This window comes from Anopheles coluzzii, chromosome X (genome assembly GCF_943734685.1).
Source record: "Anopheles coluzzii chromosome X, AcolN3, whole genome shotgun sequence".
NCBI classification, from domain to species: Eukaryota; Metazoa; Arthropoda; class Insecta; order Diptera; family Culicidae; genus Anopheles; species Anopheles coluzzii.
In genome coordinates this window covers 4,226,999-4,249,356 of record NC_064669.1, presented here as the reverse complement: position 1 = coordinate 4,249,356, position 22,358 = coordinate 4,226,999, and the positions used below count along the sequence as shown (strand labels likewise).

Sequence of the window (22,358 nt, the reverse complement as noted above, 5' to 3'; positions counted from 1 at the left end):
TTTTACCATATACCATATATCATATAAACTTATAATTGACTATTAAATAAGTACAAAATCAAATAAAAATAAAGCTACAAATAATGTAATCGCTAAAAAATGATCATAGCAGAAGCGAACCCAGGTAATATAAACCAACGTTAATATTGCGGAAAGCAAATGTTTAGTTGGGATTGAAAAATGTTCAGAAAGGCATCAGTTTTTCAGTTGAACGTCAAATTTTTACATATAGTAGAACAATGTTAAAAAGCAGCCTAACATTGTTTATTTGGGTTCGAAACCGGTGTCTATTTTTCAATAAAACGCTTCCATAACACATGGTGCATCAAAAAAAGAAACAATACTAAGACACCACTCTGCACCAGAGTGGACCGCACAAAGCAACAGTAGTTCCTGTTCTCTATTTTCCCCCTTGCCTCCTTTTCCCGTAAATGAGCGTGAAAAACATAACCAAACAAATAGAAAACGGAAAATCTCACGTTAATCTCTCGCTAGCACCGGCGTAGCCTCACAAAGCACGACTGCTTAAAACACTCACACCTAGTGATGGGTCAAGTAGCACAGTGCTACCACGCACGCACAGCACATCAATATGTGTGAGCACATTTGCACACTAAACAAAATTGTGGTACCACTTTTGTGCAACCGCACAATTTTGTGCAACCGCACGATTTTGTGCAACCGCACGATTTTGTGCAACCGCACGATATTGTGCAACCGCACGATTTTGTGCAACCGCACGATTTTGTGCAACCGCACGATTTTGTGCAACAGCGCAATTGTGTGGTACCGCACAATTTTGTGCGCGCACTATCTTGTGCTATAGCACAATTTTGTGCGCGCACTATCTTGTACTATGACGCAATTTTGTGCGCAAGCAATTTTGCGGTAGAGCACAATTTTGTGGTAGTGCACAATTTTGTGATAGAGCACAATTTTGTGGTAAAGTACAATTTTGTGGTAGAGTATAGTTTTGAGCTATAGCACAATTTTGTGTGCGCACAGTTTGGCGCAACTATATTAAGTGCTACCACATTGAATGTGCGTTTCTATATTCTCGTGCTACGTCGGTTTGGTTCTGCCGATAGTTTTTGTGATGCCACAATTGGGCCCCTTGATTTCTATTCGGGGCTTGTGAAGAATGAATAGGGCATAGTAAAGAATTAAATCTAAAACTAAAAACTATGCTCTACCACAAAATTGTGCTGTACCATAAAATTGTGCTCTACCGCAAAATTGCTTGCGCACAAAATTGCGTCATAGCACAAGAGTGCGCGCACAAAATTGTGCTATAGCACAAAATTGTGCGATACCACAAAATCGTGCGGTACCACACAATTGTGCTGTTGCACAAAATCGTGCGGTTGCACAAAATTGTGCGGTTGCACAAAATTGTGCGGTTGCACAAAATTGTGCGGTTGCACAAAATTGTGCGGTTGCACAAAAGTGGTACCACCAAAACACCGCACACTTAATTGTGTGTGGTAGCACCGCACCACACAGTAAAAAGTGCTACTTGACCCATCACTACTCACACCCACAGATAACACAGCAAACGGGGCTCTCGGGGTGGAACAACACATATTAGACAACAACAAACAACAACAAAACACACACACATACACAACAAGGTGTCATGTAAAAACGTATATTCCGATTCGCAACGCAACCTCCCGAAACGTACGCCGAAAACCGATCCGGGTGGAATTAATTGGCCCAACAGTGACAATAGTTGCCAGCGCTGCTGTTAGTGTTATTCGTCCGCGCGTTGCTACGCTGAACGGATTAAGACAGGTTGGAACGAATCCGCGCATCGTTTGTTTTTTATTTTTTTGGTGGGACAGGGTGAGGTGAGCTGCCAGCACCAATCGCAGCACCTCGTCGTGTGCATACGTGCGTAAGCCCGTACTTATTCCTGCTGCACAGGTGCATTTTTGTCCATCTTTTGCACGCATAAGGTAAGGCGGTAGCATAATGAAAGCTTAACGGTTATACACGGTTCCGTGCACTTCGTGCAAGTGATTGTAGCAATGAAAACATACCGAATTTATTGTGCTGAACGTTAATAATGTGCTGCAGGTTTAAACTGTGGTAATAACTTGTGGAAATTACCGGACACGTTATTGTACAAGCTAGGTACAGCTCACATTTGTGCTCAAATATGTGCTCAACATCTCGTACACGACTATTATGGGAACGAGGGGCCTTGTGAGCATGCCGAGGCGTGTTATTGATTATTCTCTTAAATAATTTGATTTATTACTCAATATCAATGTTTTTTTTTTTATTTTTTATACAGCCTTTGAAAATGTCATATACGAAGCGTAGCAATTGAAAAGTCCGGTACAAAAGCGATGTCGTTATCTAAGGAATTTTAGCAATTTGTTTTTTTGCTCTCAAGCGTTAAAATATATGCGAATTTGGATAACAGAGCTGATTAACGCCTTGATGGAATATGAAACATGATTAAAACATTACTACTATGCAATTCTAATCATTTAAACCAGTTCGTCTACAAACAAATTTGTATATTGACAGTAAATAGAACTTAAAAATAAATGAAATTATATAAAGCCATGGATACAGTCTAATTGATTTCAAAACAATAGTGACATGTGTTATAAATCTTGGATACAAAATGAAAATTAAGATACCCTGCAGATGTAACGGGATACAAGATATTTTGTTGAAAATGATCAAATGAGTAATTACATCAATAATAGAAAACCAATAAACACCTCGCTTTAGAGCAATACATAATTATATTAAAAAAAAAAATCATATCTAACAGCTAACCCCCTTATTGCTTTGTGTGTTTGCATAGACCATGCAAACAAACGCAATAAAAAATCACCTTTCAAAAATTAAACCAAAACCAATTTTTCGAAAACACACCAGAATTGCTTAGCAGTGTACTGCATCGCTCGAGCGTCCGACACCCACTCAGCTCACACTCAGCGCAGTCCGCGGTTGCACTCATGGGCTCACGAGCAGTCCCACAGCAGCTCCGCCGCACTCTGCCACAGCCAGCGGCAACCGGGACCGTCGGCGACGCCTGGCCGTCTGCGAGCGTGTGTGCCACAGCGCTCCGGCCGCAAAGGAAGCGCAACAGCAACAGCGCGAACGACAGCGACGGCCACTCACGGCCGATGCGCGCCCGCGCACTTCCCAAATGCCGAAGCGAGGGCCCGCTCGGCAGTAGGGGAAAATCCGGCCACTCACGCGACCGAGATGCGGAGCGGTCAATGGCAGCATCCAGCCGCGCTAGGAAGGCTTTTCCTGAAGATGTGTTTTGTTGTTGTTGCTGTTGTTATTGTTGTTTAGAGAAGGTAGGAAGGTTTAGCGAATGTTGCGAGGAAGCAGGAAAGGATGCCGTTTTGGTTCCGGTTTCGTGCGGTTTCGTGCATCCTCGTCCACGCGCGCTAACGCAACCCATACGGTACGAGCGGGCTGGCAAACACGCGGGAAACAGGACCGAACAAGGGAGGAGGACGTCAAAACAAGTTCGATTGCCTTCGGGTTCAGCTTGGAGTGTGTCCTTTATTTTGCCTTCTTCTTCTTTTTTTTTTTGGCATGTTTTTGTTTCGGTCGGTTTGGTTGGTGCGACGCACCCGAACCAGGAGCACCCGAAAACCAGACCGGGAAGACCGGGGCCCGAGTACTCGCGCGCGCCGTGCGAGATGAGCCTGTGCCAGTGCCGAAACGTGCGCCCCCTAGTCAGTCAGTTGCCAGCCGGTTCATTCATCGGTGCGAGGTTCGCAACAACCGCCCAGCGCTTGTGCTTGTGAGCGTCCTGCCGTGTGTCCTGCCTCAGCAGCCGAGCGATTCGAACGCTTTCTCGCGTCTCAGAATCCTGGTGTACACCTCAGACGGCGTGCAGGCATCGCACCGAAAGCGAAACAAAGAACTCTAGACGAGTGCGAGTGTGTGTTTGTGTATCTATGTGCGTGTGTGTGTGTGTGTGTGGGTGGAATTAAAGTGAAAAAGGATCTGTGCCAGTGTGATCTGCCAGTTCTGCGAAGATCAGATCGAGAAGCGTGAATGTTGGAAAGGGATAACTTCTGAACTCCACAGAATCGTCAGATGTGAACTCCAAAACGAAGAACTTCAGGAAAAGGGCCAGAGTTTTGTGTGCCGTGTCGGCAAGATCACCCCAGAGTAACATTCCCAGTGTGCCCCAAACAGTGCCAGTGCTTGCCGATCGTGGTAAATCCTCAAAAATGATAGCCCGACAGTCTGGGAGGTACTCTCCCAGCCTGCAGCTGTGGTTGGCCCTGCTCGCCCTAGTGGTTGTCGCTCTAGCGCCGGCAGCGGCCCGTGCCGCCAGCCTGGACGCTTCGTACGATCCCTGCTACGATGAGGATCGGCCCCGCCGCTGTCTGCCCGACTTTGTCAATGCCGCGTTCGGGATGCCGGTGGTAGCGTCCTCCACCTGTGGCCAGCGCGGCCTCGACCGGCTGTGCGACGTGCAGCAGCCGGTGCAGCGGCCCCGCTGCCTGCCCTGCGACGACGGGAACCCGCGCAAGCGCTACCCCCCGACCGCCCTGACCGACGTGAACAACTCGAACAACGTGACCTGCTGGCGCTCCGAGCCGCTCCGATCACCCGCGTCCATCAACGATCCGCCCGACAACGTGACGCTGACGCTGTCGCTCGGCAAGAAGTACGAGCTGACGTACATCAGCCTCACGTTCTGCCCGGGCACGGTCAAGCCGGACTCGATCGCGATCTACAAGAGCGCGGACCACGGCAAATCCTGGCAGCCGTTCCAGTTCTACAGCAGCCAGTGCCGGCGGGTGTACGGCCGCCCGAACCGGGCCACCATAACGCGCGCGAACGAGCAGGAGGCCCGGTGCACCGATGCGCACCGGCACGGCCTGGCCGAGGCGCCGACCGTATCGCGGATCGCGTTCAGCACGCTCGAGGGCCGCCCCTCGGCCCCCGACTTCGACTCGTCGCCGGTGCTGCAGGACTGGGTGACGGCCACGGACGTGCGTATCGTGTTCCACCGGCACCAGATGCCGCCGGACGACACGTTCGAGGATCCCTGGTATCTGCTGCACAGCTCGGCCCAGGTGCCGGGCAGTGCCGCGTTCCGCCGGCAGCCCCGCGACCTGCCCGCCGACTTTGCAACCGACTGGCCGGAGCAGGCGGGCTCGACCACGCCCGACTACCAGTCGGAGGAGGCAGCGCCACCACCGCCACCAGCGGCCACCCGCTCACAATCAAACGCAGCGGAGCAGCCGGCCTCCACGATCAAACCGCCGGCCGAGGTGCTGGGCAACCACGGGCGGGCCAGGCAGCCGCCGCACCACCATTACGCCGTGTCCGACTTCGCCGTCGGCGGCCGGTGCAAGTGCAACGGGCACGCGTTCCGCTGCGTCCCGGCCGGCCCGGACGGGGAGGTGAGCTGCGACTGCAAGCACAACACGGCCGGCCGGGACTGCGAGCGCTGCAAGCCGTTCCACTTCGATCGGCCGTGGGGCCGGGCCAATGCCCGCGACGCCAACGAATGCAAAGGTAAGCCACTTGACGCGACTCGCCTGGTGGGGGAGGGTGGGGGGGGGGGGTGTGTTGAAGATAGCGGCTGGCTTTAGCAAGTTTGCGCAGCTTGCAGCGATAATTCCTACTCGAGCCGAGGGGCTCAAGCGGAGACTGTCCCCGGTTGAATGTCCTCACTGTGTCGGCACTGGCGCGGGCCCCCTCGAAAAGGCGCAAACGGGAAATCTAAACAATCTGTTTCACATAATTGTAATAAACCCAATCCCAAATAATCAAGGCGGGCGGGTGCGTCAGGGGGTTGAGAAGGAAGGGAGGACGGTGGCTGCTGTGACCCCGGCACGCGCTCCGGCAGGCGAAGAAATAATTGATTTACGGTCAATTAAAGCAAATATTGTACGGCCCCGAAAACGGTTCGCTTGTTGTTCTTCCCCCTTTCGTTTATGGGCCGGTCCGGTACAGTGCGAATGACAAACAGAGAGAGATAGAGAGAGAGAGAAAGAGAGAGTGAGAAGAAGAGGGTGCATGTGTGTCTATGTCTGTGCGTTTGTGTGTGGCCCCTTTTTTTCGACTGAAACGCTTCTTGCGCCCTTCTTCGGCAAGGGATAATGTACGCCGCTTGACGCTGTTTCCAATAATTCGTTTCAGCATTCCCTTCAGCACGGCACCCTTATCCCAATCCCGGCTACCTCTGTCGTGTGTATGTGTGTGTGTGTGTGTGTGTGGGTGAGCCGTTACTTTAAAGTTTGTACGACGGCTGGCGCGTGGAAGGTTTGCCGGCGCGGTCGTTCTTGTCCGATTCATCGCCGGGGTTGCTTTCAGCGTTCTGCCCCGGCACAATCGCCCCGAAATCGCAATGAACGAGTCAGCAAGGGTGTGCGGCGGATGGTGCGGTGTACAGTGCGCGCTCCGGTGCACACTAGGAGTGATATTGATATTTTGGGAGATGGCATGCAGCCGACGATGCCATGATACAGCACTTTGGCAATTTGTAGCGAGCGTCATCTTCGCCTGGATGCATCTTACAAAACGTCCATTGCTGGGCTGTTCACTGCAAATGTTGTTCTTTGTAGTGGGGTGGATGTACCAATGCTAGCAATAGTATGTTGTCAACATACAGCTGCTAATGGTGTATGTTAATATGTTAATATTGGATACCATTTGACTTCAAAAAGAGGGATTTTATTAGTCGGGAATAGGTAAAACAGCAATGAATTGTTCAATGTTTGTTATCTTCCATAATAATGGATGGCATTTCTTTGAATAATTGAATTCAAAAGTATTGGTGATGGTAAAGTATTTCTTGCATTTCTCCTTAATTGCTAAGCAGACTACCACTCTATTCTATTATGCCTAAAAATGAGCATCGTGAAGTAGTAGGTATAGTATCAAAAATAATGAAAATGAGAAAATAACATAGAAATCATGAAATGAATCGAGTTCAACCTCCATTCATTTAACTTTTTTGGAACTAGAAACTCGGTGGACGATGGACATTAGTTATAAACATTCCGACTATTCCAAGTTCGTCCAGAAAAGAATGTGCCTAGATCCTATGCAACTGGAGGCCTTAATTAGGGGTAAAAAAAACGATGAAAACAATTTCCATTATAATGCAAAAAATGGTACCTCGGTCAAGTCCTGCACTACAACGAGCTCAACTATAGAGAACCAACTGTGAGCTATTGACAAAAAAGATTGCAATTGACGATAGGCTTTTCCGATTAAAATTTACATGAAACTTTTGTGTGGCAACTAGAAAAGAGTGTTCTATATTTAGGTGAAACAGTAATAGCTACTAATGTTAAGCCCTGCATCTGATGCTTGCTGATGAAATTCAGAGGCTTAGCTGCATCAAAGAGGCTTAGTTGCGAAAACATCAAAGAGTAACTAAATTAAATCCCCTGCGTACAACACACGTAAGCTTCGTACCACGACCCGAATGATCGTCAGTGTATATCTCACATACAGTGAAAACTCGTGCATAATTGTTTCGATTCATGGAAAATTTACCAATAGTGTTGCAGTTTGCAGTCGTACAGATAACTTGTAATGGATTTAAGATATCAAGAATGTAAAAATGTATCGTATAGATAAATTGACGTATCGCAATTGGTATAAGTTCTTCTTCTATTGGGCGTAACGTCCTAAGTGGACATGCCGGTCTATACAGGCTTTCGAGACTTAATTCATTACCACGCTGCTGGATAGTCAATCCTTGCTACGGGGAGACGGTCCATTCTAGACTTGAGCTGATGACATTACGTTGCGTTACGTATACGTTACATCTTCCTAATCACAGCTAATTTATTAACACAAAATCCACATTGTTCTTAATGCTCCGTTGTACCTACCATGGTGGTATGGTTATTACAAATTTCATAGTGTGCTCCTATAGTGGCGTTAGTCAAAGAAATCTGAACAAACCCCGCGTACAATAGCGAAGATAAATGTCACAATATTAAACTTCTGCCTAATTCAATCGACTGCAATGTGTTATTTTGATCGCTGAAAACTGTAGTCAACCTAGATCTGGAAGAAAATCCTTGAAGAGAATTTAAACTCAATTTGTGATACGAACAGTTACATTTATAACCTACTAAAATTGATGGTTTGAAAAAACAACACCATTGTAAAGATCATTTTTGGACTGAAGACATTACAATACTTCAGTAATTATACGTTTCAAAATAATATGTTTAGGTACTAGCATGATCAACCGCTTGAAAATCGCAAAACATTAAAAAATATTGTTTTAATTAGAGAAACCGCTGGGGCAGTCAATCATGGAAGTAATCCATAATGGAAGTAATGATAAATTAACTTTTTTCAACACTTACCTTCGAATATAACTATTCGCGTGACGGCAGAGTTGGTCCGATATTACAAAATGCTTAATTCTAAGCTGCATTATAAGTGTCCTTTATTCATCATACATGTTTCTAAGATTTAACGATTATTTTTGAAGTGTTTCATCTTTCTACAAAACTTCATAAGGAAATACGGGCCATCATTTTAGACACCAAACAAAAAAAACCATGATGTGCCCTCCTTAGGTAGAGGTACATCATGTATTCTACTCAATAATTTTCCACGCCACACCTCATCATATTGCGATTGAGTCGCTTGCGTCAAACCCCTCCAATCTGCACGTAGCAAGCTGCTGCATGCTGTTGAACGGTCCGTTCCACTGTTAAAAACGCTCCCTGTCCGGTGCGGTGCAAAAACGCTCATAACCCTCAGTATGCATACACTTTATCAGTCGAGCGTGAAGTGTAAAACCCACGAGTGTCGAAGTCGCTTGCCGTATTTATTTACCGCCCAGCCGTAAGGGCAAGCGAATTCAGCCCAGACAGTAATCCATTAAGGAATGTTTGCCGAAGGTTCGAGTCGAATCCGTGCTCCAATTGATAACTGCCGCTGCGGTGCGAGGTTTCGTTGCGTCCCCGTGGGATTTGAGCGTACAAATAAGCCACAATTGCCCGACAGTGAGGTGGATTTACCGGTCACCGGGCTACACATGTTTATCCCGTAGGATCAACACCTTCGCGGGCCCTCTCACTGGCGGCACGAATGTACCGGGGGTACGGAATAAATCACACCTTACAGTCTTTGTGTGCATCAGGTCGAGAGCGTTGGCAAATGGCAGAGCGTTAGCCGTACAGATAAATCAATCGTTTCTTCGCCTCCCCTCCTCCCAGGTTGTGTTGTAGTTTCTCACCTTGAAGAGTTGTGTCCGCGTGTCCCGGCAGACAGATCGGCAGACACTGCCCCAGCAGGGGGATAAAAACTGTAACGCAATGCTCCAATACTCCTCCGGGGCGCGTCAGAATGGTTAGTTTTTATCGCAGAAAAGTTTAATTTAAGGTGCCTGCCCTACTGGTGTGACACCTCCAGAAGGGGCAAACAGGTCTAGCTGATAGGAAACGGACCCTTTCCCGCACTTGCGCTAATGCTAGACGTCTTGCAAACACGGCTCGGCCCGAGCGCGTACGCACCCGTCCAGGACGTCCCGCTGGGCAGAGCAGTGGAATGTGTGCGACCCATTCGGTGGACTAATTTACATGTGCCACCGAGCGACACGTTTATGACCCCACGATATGGGCGTGCGATTCGCGAGGACACAAGATAAAGAAATGCTTGACTTCTGCACTACCGATAACAATTTATGGCTAGCAGCGGGCTAACAAAGTACCAGCGACTAGCAACGAAACGAGAGGCGCACGCCCGCTTTATCCGCGACAAGAGTTTTGAAAGATTGAAGGTGGAGTAATATCCTAGGCCATTCCTCCTTCCAACCACCAACCTGTCAGCAGCAGCCATTCACTTTTAGTAGGCACAGGTTTTTGGGCGGGAGCGGGGAAGACATCAATGCCCGGTAGCTTTCGTTGGGGAGGGGAATTAAACGTCTAATGTCACCGCCGTATCTTGCCCGCGCAGAGTTGTGCGGGAGTTTTTAATTACACGCTTGGGCTACTACGATTTGAAAAGGATTCGTCAGGCCCTGAAGTTTACGCTTCAGGTTGAGCAACTTTCGGGCCAAGTTAACGCTGCATACACTACAATAAAACACAGTTTTGTGATTGACTTTACCAGGGGAAAGCCTTTTCCCTCCAAAAACAGAGGGAGCATTGAACACACGCGTTGAAATGGTGAAGAGTGGCTTGCTCCATGCTCCATGTGCAGCTGCTGAATATCCCCGTTGTGTCACTGGAAAGGATGCGATTTTGTAAATGGGAGTCACGCATTATCGTGTGCCTGTTGGTTACGCGGGTACGTGCCCGGAAAGCGCAAAATGTGGCCTGACTCGTGTGCTGTACTAAAAAGCGACTAAGTTGCCTGACACACTCATATCCTCAGAAAATCTGACTTTTAATTCCCCGCAGTAGCTGCAGTGTGGAATTAGATCACGCTTTTCAATTAACCTGTTTCAATTATTCGTCACCGTGCCCAGAACTGACATTGCAAACTTTTCGGACAAAGGATGATATCTTCCGAACGAAAATCCCAATATTCAATCAACATCTCGTGCACTGCCTTTAGGCACTTGCTGCGAACTTTACACACCTTTAGAGAAGAAGCCAACACACACACACACACGCAGCAGCAGCAACAACAAAAACAGTATTAAATATTAAAATCGCATCAATATCTCGTGATCATTAAAATCATATTCAGCTCATTAGCATACCTGAACCCGAGTCTTTCGCACGCACTCTCCGAATTCTGAGTCCTCGTTTCATCCAAATTCGTTTCGGGGCTCTTTTTTCGGGACTGGGTGCTGTCTCTCTCTCTCTCTCTCTTTCTATCTCTCTCTCTCTCTCTCTCTTTCTCTCTCGTATTCGTTATATCTCCTTCCTTCTCTCTTGCTCTGATTATGCACCGAAAGCCACAGCATTAGCATGCAAAAGGGTTTTTTGGAAGCCGTTGATCCTTGATGGGATGCGAAGAATGGCGCGGTGCTTGCGAAAAGCGAACGAACCGAGTGTTCGGAGTGTTAGTTGCACAGGCCAGCCACGTTCTTGGTGGATGCCAACTTCGAACCAAACCAAAAACTCCTCCAAAACACGCATAAGCATTCCACACAACCACACACACCGGAGCAGGTCTGCATCTGATCGACGCCTCAAGGTTCGGCGGCTAACCGAAGATCCATGTTGCTGATCCGACACTTTCACGGCGCGTCGTGTTCTTCCTCCTACAGCGATAAAATGCGTTGTAAACGCTCTGGATGTTAAGGTTCGCACGAATTCTAGTGATTGATTTCGTTCCAGAACTCCTTACGAACAGCACGGACGATGTAATACGAGCGGCAAGTTCCAGGCCGCTCCGCGACGCTGATGAGCCATTTCCAGACCAAGCCTCGGAGATGCAATGTCCCGCGCACCGTTAGGTCGTTGGTGATTGTTTCGAGATACATTGCCACACGTTGGTATGTGGCGTATCGGCCACTGATCTCGTTTCGGTTGTAACCTGCCAGAACTGTTCCCTCCGAAAGGTGCCAAGCCTTTCCATTCCAGGGTGGCGGAGGGTCAGTTACACAAGGCACAACTCCGACGTGGGTGATGTACAACACGCCCCGGGTGAAGGGATTGCTGGGAGTGTTTTCGGTGTGGTCCCGGTGTATGTGTGTGTGTGTGTGTGTGCGATGTAAAAGAAACGAAACAATAGTGCCTGCTGTTGTTGTTATGGCTGTTCTTGTACCTTAGGCGGCTGGCCGTGCGGGGACAGACCCAAGATCGGAAGTGATATTGGAGTTGGAGCAGGGGGTAGGAAGGGATTAAAATCGATCAAACTAATTCAAAATACATGTTAGATGAAAATGATTCATTTCGACTGGCTCGCTCGCTCCCCTAATTCTGGCGCTAGATATTCGGGGTCGGGGTGCGCTCCAGCTCCATTGGAGCTCCAACAGGGGAACAAAAAAACACTCTCGCAGAGATGAAAGTGATAATCAAGCGGCGTAGCGCAATGACACGCACTGCGTCTCCTCTCAGCTCGTCCACCCCTGAAATGCGGGAATCACGGGTCGAATCGGACCGACAGGAACAAGAATCCATTAGCAGGTTCGAGGGCACGGTTTGTGTCTACCGTTGCACTGTAGAACTGGGCTAGTTGAAAGCTTTCAGCAGCCAAACACACATACATACACATACACAATAAAAAACTGGTTCTCATGTTTACCACTCCAAAGTGTGCCCTTTTGAAGCTCACCTCTCTGCATAGTGGGTTCAAACATGGCGATGAATGTGTTGCCATGGTCTCCATTACAGCGAATTGATCATTTTTAACACTGCTCGGCGAAGCACACGGTGGTCGAGCTGCACTCGGGATACTTCCGAAAGTTTGTGCCACTTCAAACTTTTCCTAACTGTTATGGCAGATCCGCCTGGCAGATTCGTGATAGCAACCATCACCCGTGTGCGTAATAAATCGTGCAACTTCGCCATATAGCCTCATCATGACACGAAAGGTCTCGAAATGATTGCCGAAATTACTCGCATGATCCGATGGATGACAATAAAGAGAGCCCCCCTCCCCCGTTGAAAGACATGCTTCGTTGCGTAATATTTATGAAGATGTGCCCTTTTTGCTGTGGGCACGATTCTATTCATGGACTTAGTCCCATCCAAAAACAACGACCCGGGAAAGACACTAGGAACACCTGCCTTGTGGACGCTCCAACTCATCACGCATCGCAAGAACCTTTCCCCAAGGAGGTGATATGGATGTAGGGCAGCGGCTCGTTTGCTGTCGAGGATATTTATGACCGTTTCCGGTTTTTCGCAGGACCACTAATACCACTCCCCGGCACGGATTAGCAGTAGCAGCAGCAGCCGGCTGGAAAAGGGGTTGAGTTTGGTTGAGAAATGGTCTCGGTAGGAGCCCCTTTTTACGCGACCGGGCTCACTGACCAAACGGCCTATCGGGTTTTATGGCGATGGTGAAAGTTTTGCCCACCAACAAAAGGTTAAAGTCGTTTTGAGTTGCCGGAACTGTCCATCATGTGGATGCTGCTGCTGCTGCTGCTACTGATGATAATGATGACGAAGGGGATAAATGTCATCTTTGGTGGCCGTCGAAGGATTCATTAGTTTTCACTGCCCCGAATCCGGCTGCTGGGCTGACAGGTCGATGAGTGCCGCAACTGTAAGCCGGTTGGGAAGCGGTTTAATTACTTGTACCTAATCGTACGGTATGGGAATGTATTCGGGCTGATGTCGGTATTGGCTAGCCCAACGGGTAGTACGGGTGTATGAAAAATGTACAATCCAATTCCTCCGCAAGGCCTCCGAAATCGTTCTTGGGATTTCGGCATCCAATTCCAATGAAGCGTCACCGAATGGTGGTACGCTTACGAGCGCTTCTGATTAACGACTGTGATCAGATTACGGCCGCATGTGCCGGTGTCATCCTGCTGACGGAAGTGCCTCCCTGTCAAACCTCGTCCCGGCAACAAATAAAACAAAATGTCCGATGTGTATCTTTTCAGCAATCGAATTTTTTTCTTCGGTTTCACCTTACTGGCACACACTGGCCAGAACGTCTGAGAGGTGCTGTTGCGGAAGTAAGCTCAAGGTAGGGACTCTTCCGCCGGAATGGGCAATACGAAGAAGCAATAGCACAACCGTCAAGACCGACGAGATAACTGCATTGGACGTAGATTTGCAAAAGAACCGCAGGCGGCAAAGAAAATCCGCAACAGTCTGTCTGTTTCATGAGCCTCTATGCGTGTGTGTGTGTGTGTGTGTGGTGAAAACGGCATGCCGACCTCCGCCTCGATAGTGCCCCGGGAGCTAGGAATGAGGGAATGGAAATTAAATTAAAGCTAAATAGATGCGTACGAGTTGGGGTGTTTTGATTAAATTTATTAACAAAAAGGATCCAGGGGACCCGCTGAACGAGGGCCCGGAGGACACTCGCTCGGGCTCGTGTACTGATCTCGGCTGCGTACTGCCGGCGGGGTCTTCTGGTATCTTCCCCCTACACCGGCGTACGCATCCTCTCCCGCATCCTGCGTGGCAAGACGCCTGAAGAAGATGAGAGCAGCAGCAGCAGCAGCAGCAAAAAGAAAAACGGACGCACAGGAAGGGGAAAGTACATCGTGCCGAGTTTCGAACTTCATACTTACCTTCCCGCACGCCGGCTTCGTCCCCTGGCCCGCCGTATCCCGGGGGCCATTTTTTGTCCCGCTTGCCGGCTGGAGTAAAACGATATTCATCCCCTCTTATTCACGCCGGCGTCCAGCGTTTTCTTCCGCTTTTCCACCAGTTGTACACGCCCGGTGGTTTGGAATTCAATCCATCTTTTCTTGATTCCTGACATCCATCATTGCGAGCTTCCTGGTGGGGTGCGCCAGGTTAGCTGTTTGCTCACTTGGCTTTTGCTGCTTTTTTTTATTGCTACATTTTTGCTACGACGACGTCGCATCCTTGCTCTCCCATTCGCTGGCCCAGAGCAAAACGACCCCTTTGCTCGATGTGTAGGATGGGGCTGGTGGGTGTGCCAGTAGTGCCGCGCGGAGGGGCGAAGGAACGGGTACTGGATCAGAAGTACGCAGCGTTGTGTAAACAGCAACTGGTATGTCGATGAATTTTAATAACCATTAGGAATTTATGACTTTATGATGGCAGCACTGGAAGCGGAAACGTGCTCACTGCTCCGTGTTACTGTGTGTGTGTGTGTGTGTGTGTGTGTGTGTGTGTGTGTGTGTGAGTTTGTGTTTGTGTGCTTGTGTAAGTGCATCGTGTAATGTACGGGATGAGGGAGCATATTTTCAACGATGGTATTTTAATTTCAACCCTGCCCCTGTCACGCTAGTTCCCCGTCGGTTCCGGATTGTCAGATTCCAGTGCGTTTGAATGCTTTTATAGTATTTACTAACAATGGAAAGGTATGCATAACAGTTCCTTAAAGTGTGCACTGTTGTGCCATTAATCTTTTCTCGCTTTTGGTGTGTCATTTGAGAACTTCTGCCGACTCAAGGCCGGTGTTTACTGCTTGAGACATTCAATAACCAGCAACATCTTAACTTGGCTAGCACTATCCGATGAGATAAAAAGCTAATCGTAATAAGATCTTTGATATGCACAATGCTTGATGAATTTGAAGACATCTGTAACGCGTATTAGGCCCAATTTAGGCATTAGGCAACTAAATCCGCCCGAGCGGTAGTGGAACGCGCAAGAACTCTACGCCGCTTGCTAGTGGAGCGTGTGAAAAATGGCACAATATCGTCACAAAATGCTCACATGCTCTAAAGCACACAAAGGCCAGCCCGGTACGATGCATGCTCGCACGCCGCTCGGCATCGTGGCCCAAAGCGACACGCCATAAAAAAAACCCGAAAAAACCGGTATCGCGTCAGTTGTCAAAAAGGTGTTGATGTTCCAGGAACAGATGATCGTAACCGTGTAGTGCTGGCAATGGTAGAGGAAGAGGAGGGGAAGGGGTCATCATTTTCACCTGAATACTTTCTTCCTGCCTCGCTGCCTTCGCCGTGCGCCGCTAGGAACATGGGCAGGAAAGTATCACGGTATCACCTCAAAGAACATCCAACAAACGCGCTATGACCCCGGCCTTCCCTTCATGGTCGCTGGGTTTTCGGAAATCTAGAAATTGGGTCCCCAACAACAATGGTTCTCTCCTTCTCTTTCTCTCTCTCTCTACCGTGTCTATATCTTAATATCCCGGTTTTTTTTTATGATTCCGACCGGTTGTGCGCGGCCACCGCTTATCGGGTAGGCATTTATCATCCCATCGGTGCAGGGCCGTCATCGCCGCCACCGCCGCCGCCACCGCGATATCTTCATTAGGAATGAAAATATTTGTTCAAGAAATAAAACCACAAAGCGGCCTGCTGCGGGCGGGGTCCGTTGTACGGACTGTTTTTCCTGGCGAAGATTCTGTTCCAGCCCCGCGTCGGCTTTGTCAGCGGTTTTGCGGTCGTTGCGGGAAGGACGGGATGGCTTTTTCGGGAGAATGGGCCCGGGCTTGCGGCCAGTTTAATTAGAGACGGAGGGGCCGAAATGGGGCTTGGATTTCGTGGAAGCTGAGCGGGATGAAACAATTCCACCGTGCTGGTTTGCTCAGTTACAACTTTCCTCCAAATTCGGATGTTAGACATTCTTATCGGCAGAAATGACTAGCTGTGAAGGGTTATTTTCTGCACTGGCAGACGTGAAGCTCAACCCCATTCACTTGCTGCCTAATCTTCTCAACATTCCAACAACACTTCTTGGATTAAACTAACGCGCGTTTTGTCGAGGCGGGCTGACACGCTTTAATTAGTAGTTCCATAGGTTTCCAACCCGCTGATTTCCTGCTGGTAGGCTGTGTAAGCCACGGCCTGAAGGTTTCGCGCCCTGATTTGTGCAAAATCGCGATCGTGCCCGCGCTCGTGAGGTTTCTAGCATTCCGCAATCATTACTGTCACGTTCGGATAATGAACATGACTTTCATGACACACGAGTACGCGCCCCGGCTAAAACCACCCCGAGTGCGGTCGTAAGATGTCGTAAGCGCCATTAAAGTCTCAATGACTTTCCAGCCCTTCGTACCCCTCCTTAATCAATTATCGGCTTAATAGGATTGTGGTCGGTAGCTGCCATCGTTTTGACAGAACGGTCCGGTCACAACGCTAACGAACGTACGTTTCAAAACAAACAGCCACTCGCGCTTGCCTATCTTATTGTCTTAATTTCAATACCGGATCAAGCGGTGGGAAGGTGCTGCTGGGAGGGGACGCTATGATCGCCCTCGCTCGCCCAAGTACCCGCGGGCACAATCGATCAGGCCGTTTGTTTGGGGCATCTATAGAAGCGTTTGCAGTGTCCAGCGATCGGTTTCACTCGCCAAGCGCCACCGGAGCCGTGATCTAACCCCGGCGTTCGCACAGTACAAGTGACTCACATACTCTACAGCCGATGGCCGTGAACGGTTCCAACCCTTGCAACCACGAAATGACTTCATCGGAGTCAGCTTTACTATCGCATCTCGCTGTATTTCTACAATTTCTAGGTTACAATGCACACGCTCTGGCGATATGTCGCCTGTAGTCTCTTGCTGGACTCGAATTTACATCCTCACGATCGCAGGGTGACTTTGTAGTAATAAAAAAAAAACAAAACAAGAACCAAAGATAGGATGCAAACTACGTTCGATCCCAGAGCCCCCAGAGGATCTGACGAATGAAGACGGAACACACCCGATCGAGCGTTTTATTACACTTTCGATCGGGTCCATGATTACAAGAAGATCAAATGTGCGTGTCTGCGTGTGTGTGTGTGTGTGTATTTATTGCTCCGTGATGAGGAGAGCAGACAAAGATAAGCAGCAGCATCAGCAGAAACAATGTGATCCCGGTACGAAACCAAAAGGAAGAACCGAGGTTTGTGGCGTACCTTTTTGGGAAGACAACCGGAATTCACCGCTGACCGTTGCATCCACACACACACACACACACACACACACACACCAGACACCTCTCTTCTCCTGGGCCTATATCGCAGCAAACACAGACACGAAAGCACCGAAGGCAGAACGCATAAACGTCAAATTAAAAGGGAAGGAAGAGCGGCCATGGAAAGAAGCGCTTTAAAGCAGAAGACACCGCATGATCTTAGCGCTGAGATCCGATATTGGTGGTGGACGCTGCTGGAAGGCACAGTAGGGCGAAAGGGTGTGCGAACAGCACACAAGACACAAAAACAAAAGCTCGAAGCGAAGGAAAAGTCAAACAAGGCCCACAAATCGCGGTGTGTGTGTGTGTGTACCGTTGTGCGTGGAAGCTGCGGCTCCCGGCCCGGTCCAGGCCGGCATTCCTCGCCCGGACGCTTCAAGTTATTGCAGACACAGGCGTAGTGTCCGTCAGGCACAATATATTGAGATTCAAGGCGAAGATTACGCCGCACGGGAACGCCTACCACGGCTCGGGCCTGTGGAGGTGTGGAGGGTTTTGCGATTCTACTACTTACATCCTATCCCAACACCGGGGATGCTACTAATATGTTCCATTAACCGAAAACCTGATATTTAACTTTTGTTTTACCCCTTGCCCGGGGGCGGAATGCTTCCAAACGCTACCGAGCACTCTCTCTCTCCTAGGTGGGCGAAATATCTTTGTGTACATCAATCGATTGCAAGACAGCAGGCCGATAGCTGACCGGCAGAAAGCCGTCACAAATTGGGCTGGGGTAGAGGTAGCACTTCAGGCTCGGCAGCCTGATACAACGAATGATGCAAATGGAACGGCTCCAACCAGCTACCTACCTGGGAGCCATCGAAGGCGGCACGAGACAGCTAGCTGGGTGACTTTGGCAATTAGCTCTGCCGGGAGCTGAAGGTATTACATTGCCGAAACTGCCACTGCTGGGCGGTTTTGTCCAAGCCGTATGCAGATGGAGACTGCTGGTGCTCCGTTTTTGAAGCACTGCTAGCTACCCAGCCAAGTCAATCTTTCATCGGACACTGGGAGCTCCCAGGGAGACACAAAACCCGACACACAGGAATTTACTGGAATCGATTTCCAATTGCCTACCGGAGCTAAGGAGGGGGGCCCCGGTGTCAAATATATGTCGGAAATCGGAAGTCGAAATGCAATTTATTAACTGCCTCGGGGGGCATCTGTGTGTACCAGACGCAACCCGAGGTACGGGTATCTTCCGCCAAAGCCCATCAATATCATCGATACCAAGAACTCCCGTAGCACACACGCACACACGGTTTGATTGCATTGCATTCGGGTTTCACGGAAGCAATCAGCTCACAAAGCGAAATGCTTGGGAGGGAGAGCCTTTGCTTTCGGGGTAAACAGTGCAAGACAAATAAGCGTGCCCCGAGGGCTAGCTTTCTGGACCGGGAATATCTGGACGCATCGGAACGGTGTACCTCGGCTGCATTGGCCGCACTGCACAGCTCTTTCCTGCCGCTTTCCGACAGCCGTGCCCGATGCTCTTAATTGATGAGGTTTCGTTAGGCCCCCTAGACCCGGTCGCCCCGAGCAGTGCCTCCAAAGTTGGGGAACACGAACGCATGCCTACCGAGGCGATGACTTTGGAGTCGGCACGCGGTGCGGATGGTAAATTAAAACTTCAACCGGAAGCACTTCTTTTCGACGGCATCGGTTTATTTTTGTGGAATGCTAAACGATGGCCCCGTTTTGGACATTGTTGTTTCCAACGTGATCAACCAAACAGGGGACCTGAGGCAGTGTTCTTTTCAGATTGAGCTGCCATTGTTTGGGGGAAACTAGATATCTACACAAGAGCACGGTTGGTGTGCTTGTGTGATGACACGTTTCTATAGATTTTAACCGTAAGATCCTATCTGTTCTGAGGCGAGAGAGATACCTAACCCAAGTCCCGACTGCGAATTCTTTTGATTCCAAGGGGCTCCTTCGAGAGCGTTTCCATCGGCAGCTACTAGAAGCGCACAAAAGCAGCAACACATTTATTGTGACACATCGCAGTGACCATTCTGCTTCTGAAATTCTCACAACCACACACACACACAAACACACCTGTTCGTAGAATTTAGTCCAAAAACCCAATGCCGACCGACAAACCGCAGGCAGCTTCGCTGGCTAAAGGCAACCGTCTACTGTCCCCTGGGGTGAGCCCCGCTCGTGATGGTGTAAGCATTGTGTGCAAACATTCCTTCGTACCTTGTGTTGGTTATTTTTTTCGGGTTACCACACACGTCGCCGTCGTCTGTCGGGCAGGTTTCCGGGACACACTCCGCATCGGAGTGTTGTTTTATGCCCAAAAAGCACCAAACACGGACCCTACCTACAAGGTTTTGGAGGGTTCTATTCTTTCTTGGGAGTATCAACTTGGGAGCTCATTTGTTACGACAGCTTTGTCCAGTGTCCTCGAGCTGCTGGGACTGCTTCCTGGGGGGGGTATTATACCTGTCGTGGGAGGTGTGTTTTGCTGTGTTGTGCAAGCAGCCAACAATCAACAAGCTGCAAAACATCCCAATACCGTTCCATCTTCCTCCTGCAGATGCAGTGTGGAAGTTGAAGCTCAAACAACCAAGTCACCGTATCGGGAACACACGCTAATACCTGATGTGCTGACCAAGCGGTTGACAGCGCGGTGACACCAGTGGGCCAACCAGTGGTGGTGCGAAGAGTGACAGCTGGAGACAGTACGCGGTTAATCGCTCGGATTAAATACACACCGACTTCCTGATGCGCCCTGTTGGTTGAACCGGCAGCACAGCACACAGCCTTCTGTCGCTCCTGATTGTTTCCTGATTCAGCACACATATTTGTCCACTAACGATGGTGTGTGACGGAGCGGAAGAAGAAAAAGAAAACAAAAGCTTAACTAGCACACACACACACACACACAGATAGACAGACAGTAAGCAGAGCGGTTTAATTATTCCGGACACTATTAAAATCAAGCGCCCGAGCGCTAAAGTGTGCGAAAGGTTCCCGCCGAGATTACGCAAAACCGTGCCGCGCTACGTTTGTGGAAGCAACAAATCTGGTTCATCTGATTCCATTCCCCCCCGAGGTCCAGGGATTTCCCAGGGTTGATTTGCAAATCACCCTCCCCCAATCCCCCACAGGAGGTTTTGTTTGTATATCATTAGTGCGGTTATCATTGCGCTACCATACGCCCGTGACAGAGAGACGGACGCGAGCGTGCGCGCGCCATCTGTCACATCCTTGCTTCCGCCTGGTGCTCGCTATCCTTTGCTTCCTTTTGGAATTGTAAACACACACACACACACACACGCACACAGAGCACAAGGAGAACGCATCGGGAAACTCGCTTCTTTTTTCACTCATTCTTCCCTTTTATTTGTTTGTTTGGTTTGTTACAGGGTTTCCCACGATTTATTGGTCAGTTCCCATGATTTTTTGGTGCGTTCCTACGATTTTTTGGTAGTATCCCATAGATTGTTGGTTCGATCCCATAATTTATTGGTATTTTCCGATTGGATATCAATACAATTAGACCAAAAAATTATGGGAAACGACCAAAAAATCGTGGGAACGCACGAAAAAAATATGGGAATACACCAAAAATTAATGGGAACCAACCAATAAATCGTGGGAAACCCTGTATTGTTGCTTCCGCCAAACCTTTGCGCTGTGTTTCTTGGCGTTTCTTCCCGCTGCCCGCAGCCCCGTGCATCGTGCTACGGATTTTTGCTTGCTGGTTGGTTCTGAACCCTGCTTGTCGGGATTATTAGCTTGCCCTTGCTCGGATCGTATCATTCTGCAGAAAACCAGCACGAGAGAGAGAGAGAGAGAGAAAGAGAGACAAGTCGTTGTTTGTTTAGAGCTGCTGTCGCGTGTACCAGGCGTCTTGCGTGTGCAGTGTGTTTGAGGTTAGGCTTAGCGCGCCGCTTGCATCCCCCCCCCCCACCCGTCTCTTATCATTGCTCGGACTGCGGATCCACTGCAAAGTAGATCAACATTTGTTTCTTGTCGCTCATTGCCCACTCTCCTGGTACTGTTGTGTGTTTATTTTTTATTGTTTTGATTAACTTTCCGATTTGCTGCAGACCTCTTTGGTGTTATTGTGCACAATTTGTTTTCCCCTTCCCCCCCCTTTTTTTTGTGCTACATTTTGCTCCTCGTTATCTACTCTTTACTTTTCGTTCCTTTTTTTGTTATTTGCCCCCGTTGCTTCATGCAAATTTGATCTGTTTTGGGGCGTAGTATTGCTGCTGTTCTTTAATTGCTTTGACAGGCGATACGGTGTATTGTGGATGTTTTACATAAATTACCCAGCGTTTGCTTTAATTTTCTTTATTTATAAAATCAATACACCACTTTGCTGCTTGTTTGGCGTAGCGCGGAAGTGTCTTTCTTATGCTTTGTTGTATTATGAAATGAAAAACAACGTTAAATTACCTTACAGCGCCTTCTGCTACGAATTCAAGTAGTTAAAAACGTGCAAAGTACTATATTGTTTAAAATTATTTTAAAAAAATATAATCGAAAAAAAATGAAGACTCCTTTTTATTTTCTGCTCAGCCATCACGTCTACTTTTGGCCAACCTTCGCTACCTTCGTCAACCCGTCAGTGCGCAGCGGAACCTTTCAAAAATCATACAAAAACACACACACACACACCGCATTTCAAACGTCACTTTACTGCTAAAACCAGCCGCCGGAAGTACTCCAAAAGTTGCCGCCTCGCTGCCACATGCAAGTTAAGCCCAGTGCGAACAGCGTTTCTGCTCCAGCCTTCTGACCAAAGTGGCTAAGGCAGAGGAGGGGAATTTTCCTCCTCCTTGTTTACGCTGCACAAACGAACCCTTTGCGAATGAACAGCGTAGAAAGCATGGGAAGAGGCCGAGAGAAAAGACAAAAAAAAATCATTTTAAGCTATCAT

General features: G+C 48.7%; 1 protein-coding gene across 2 annotated transcripts in view; it reads left to right on the top strand.

The window, feature by feature from the left end:
• Nucleotides 1-3,264: 3,264 nt before the first annotated feature.
• Nucleotides 3,265-22,358, top strand: part of LOC120955798 (netrin-A-like) — a 61,849-nt gene continuing 42,755 nt past the window's right edge. For both annotated transcript variants that reach the window (XM_040376968.2, XM_040376978.2), the window contains exon 1: nucleotides 3,265-5,520. In XM_040376968.2, coding sequence (XP_040232902.2) covers nucleotides 4,221-5,520 — 1,300 coding nt within the window. In that variant the 5' untranslated portion in view covers nucleotides 3,265-4,220. The remainder of the gene's footprint in view (nucleotides 5,521-22,358) is intronic.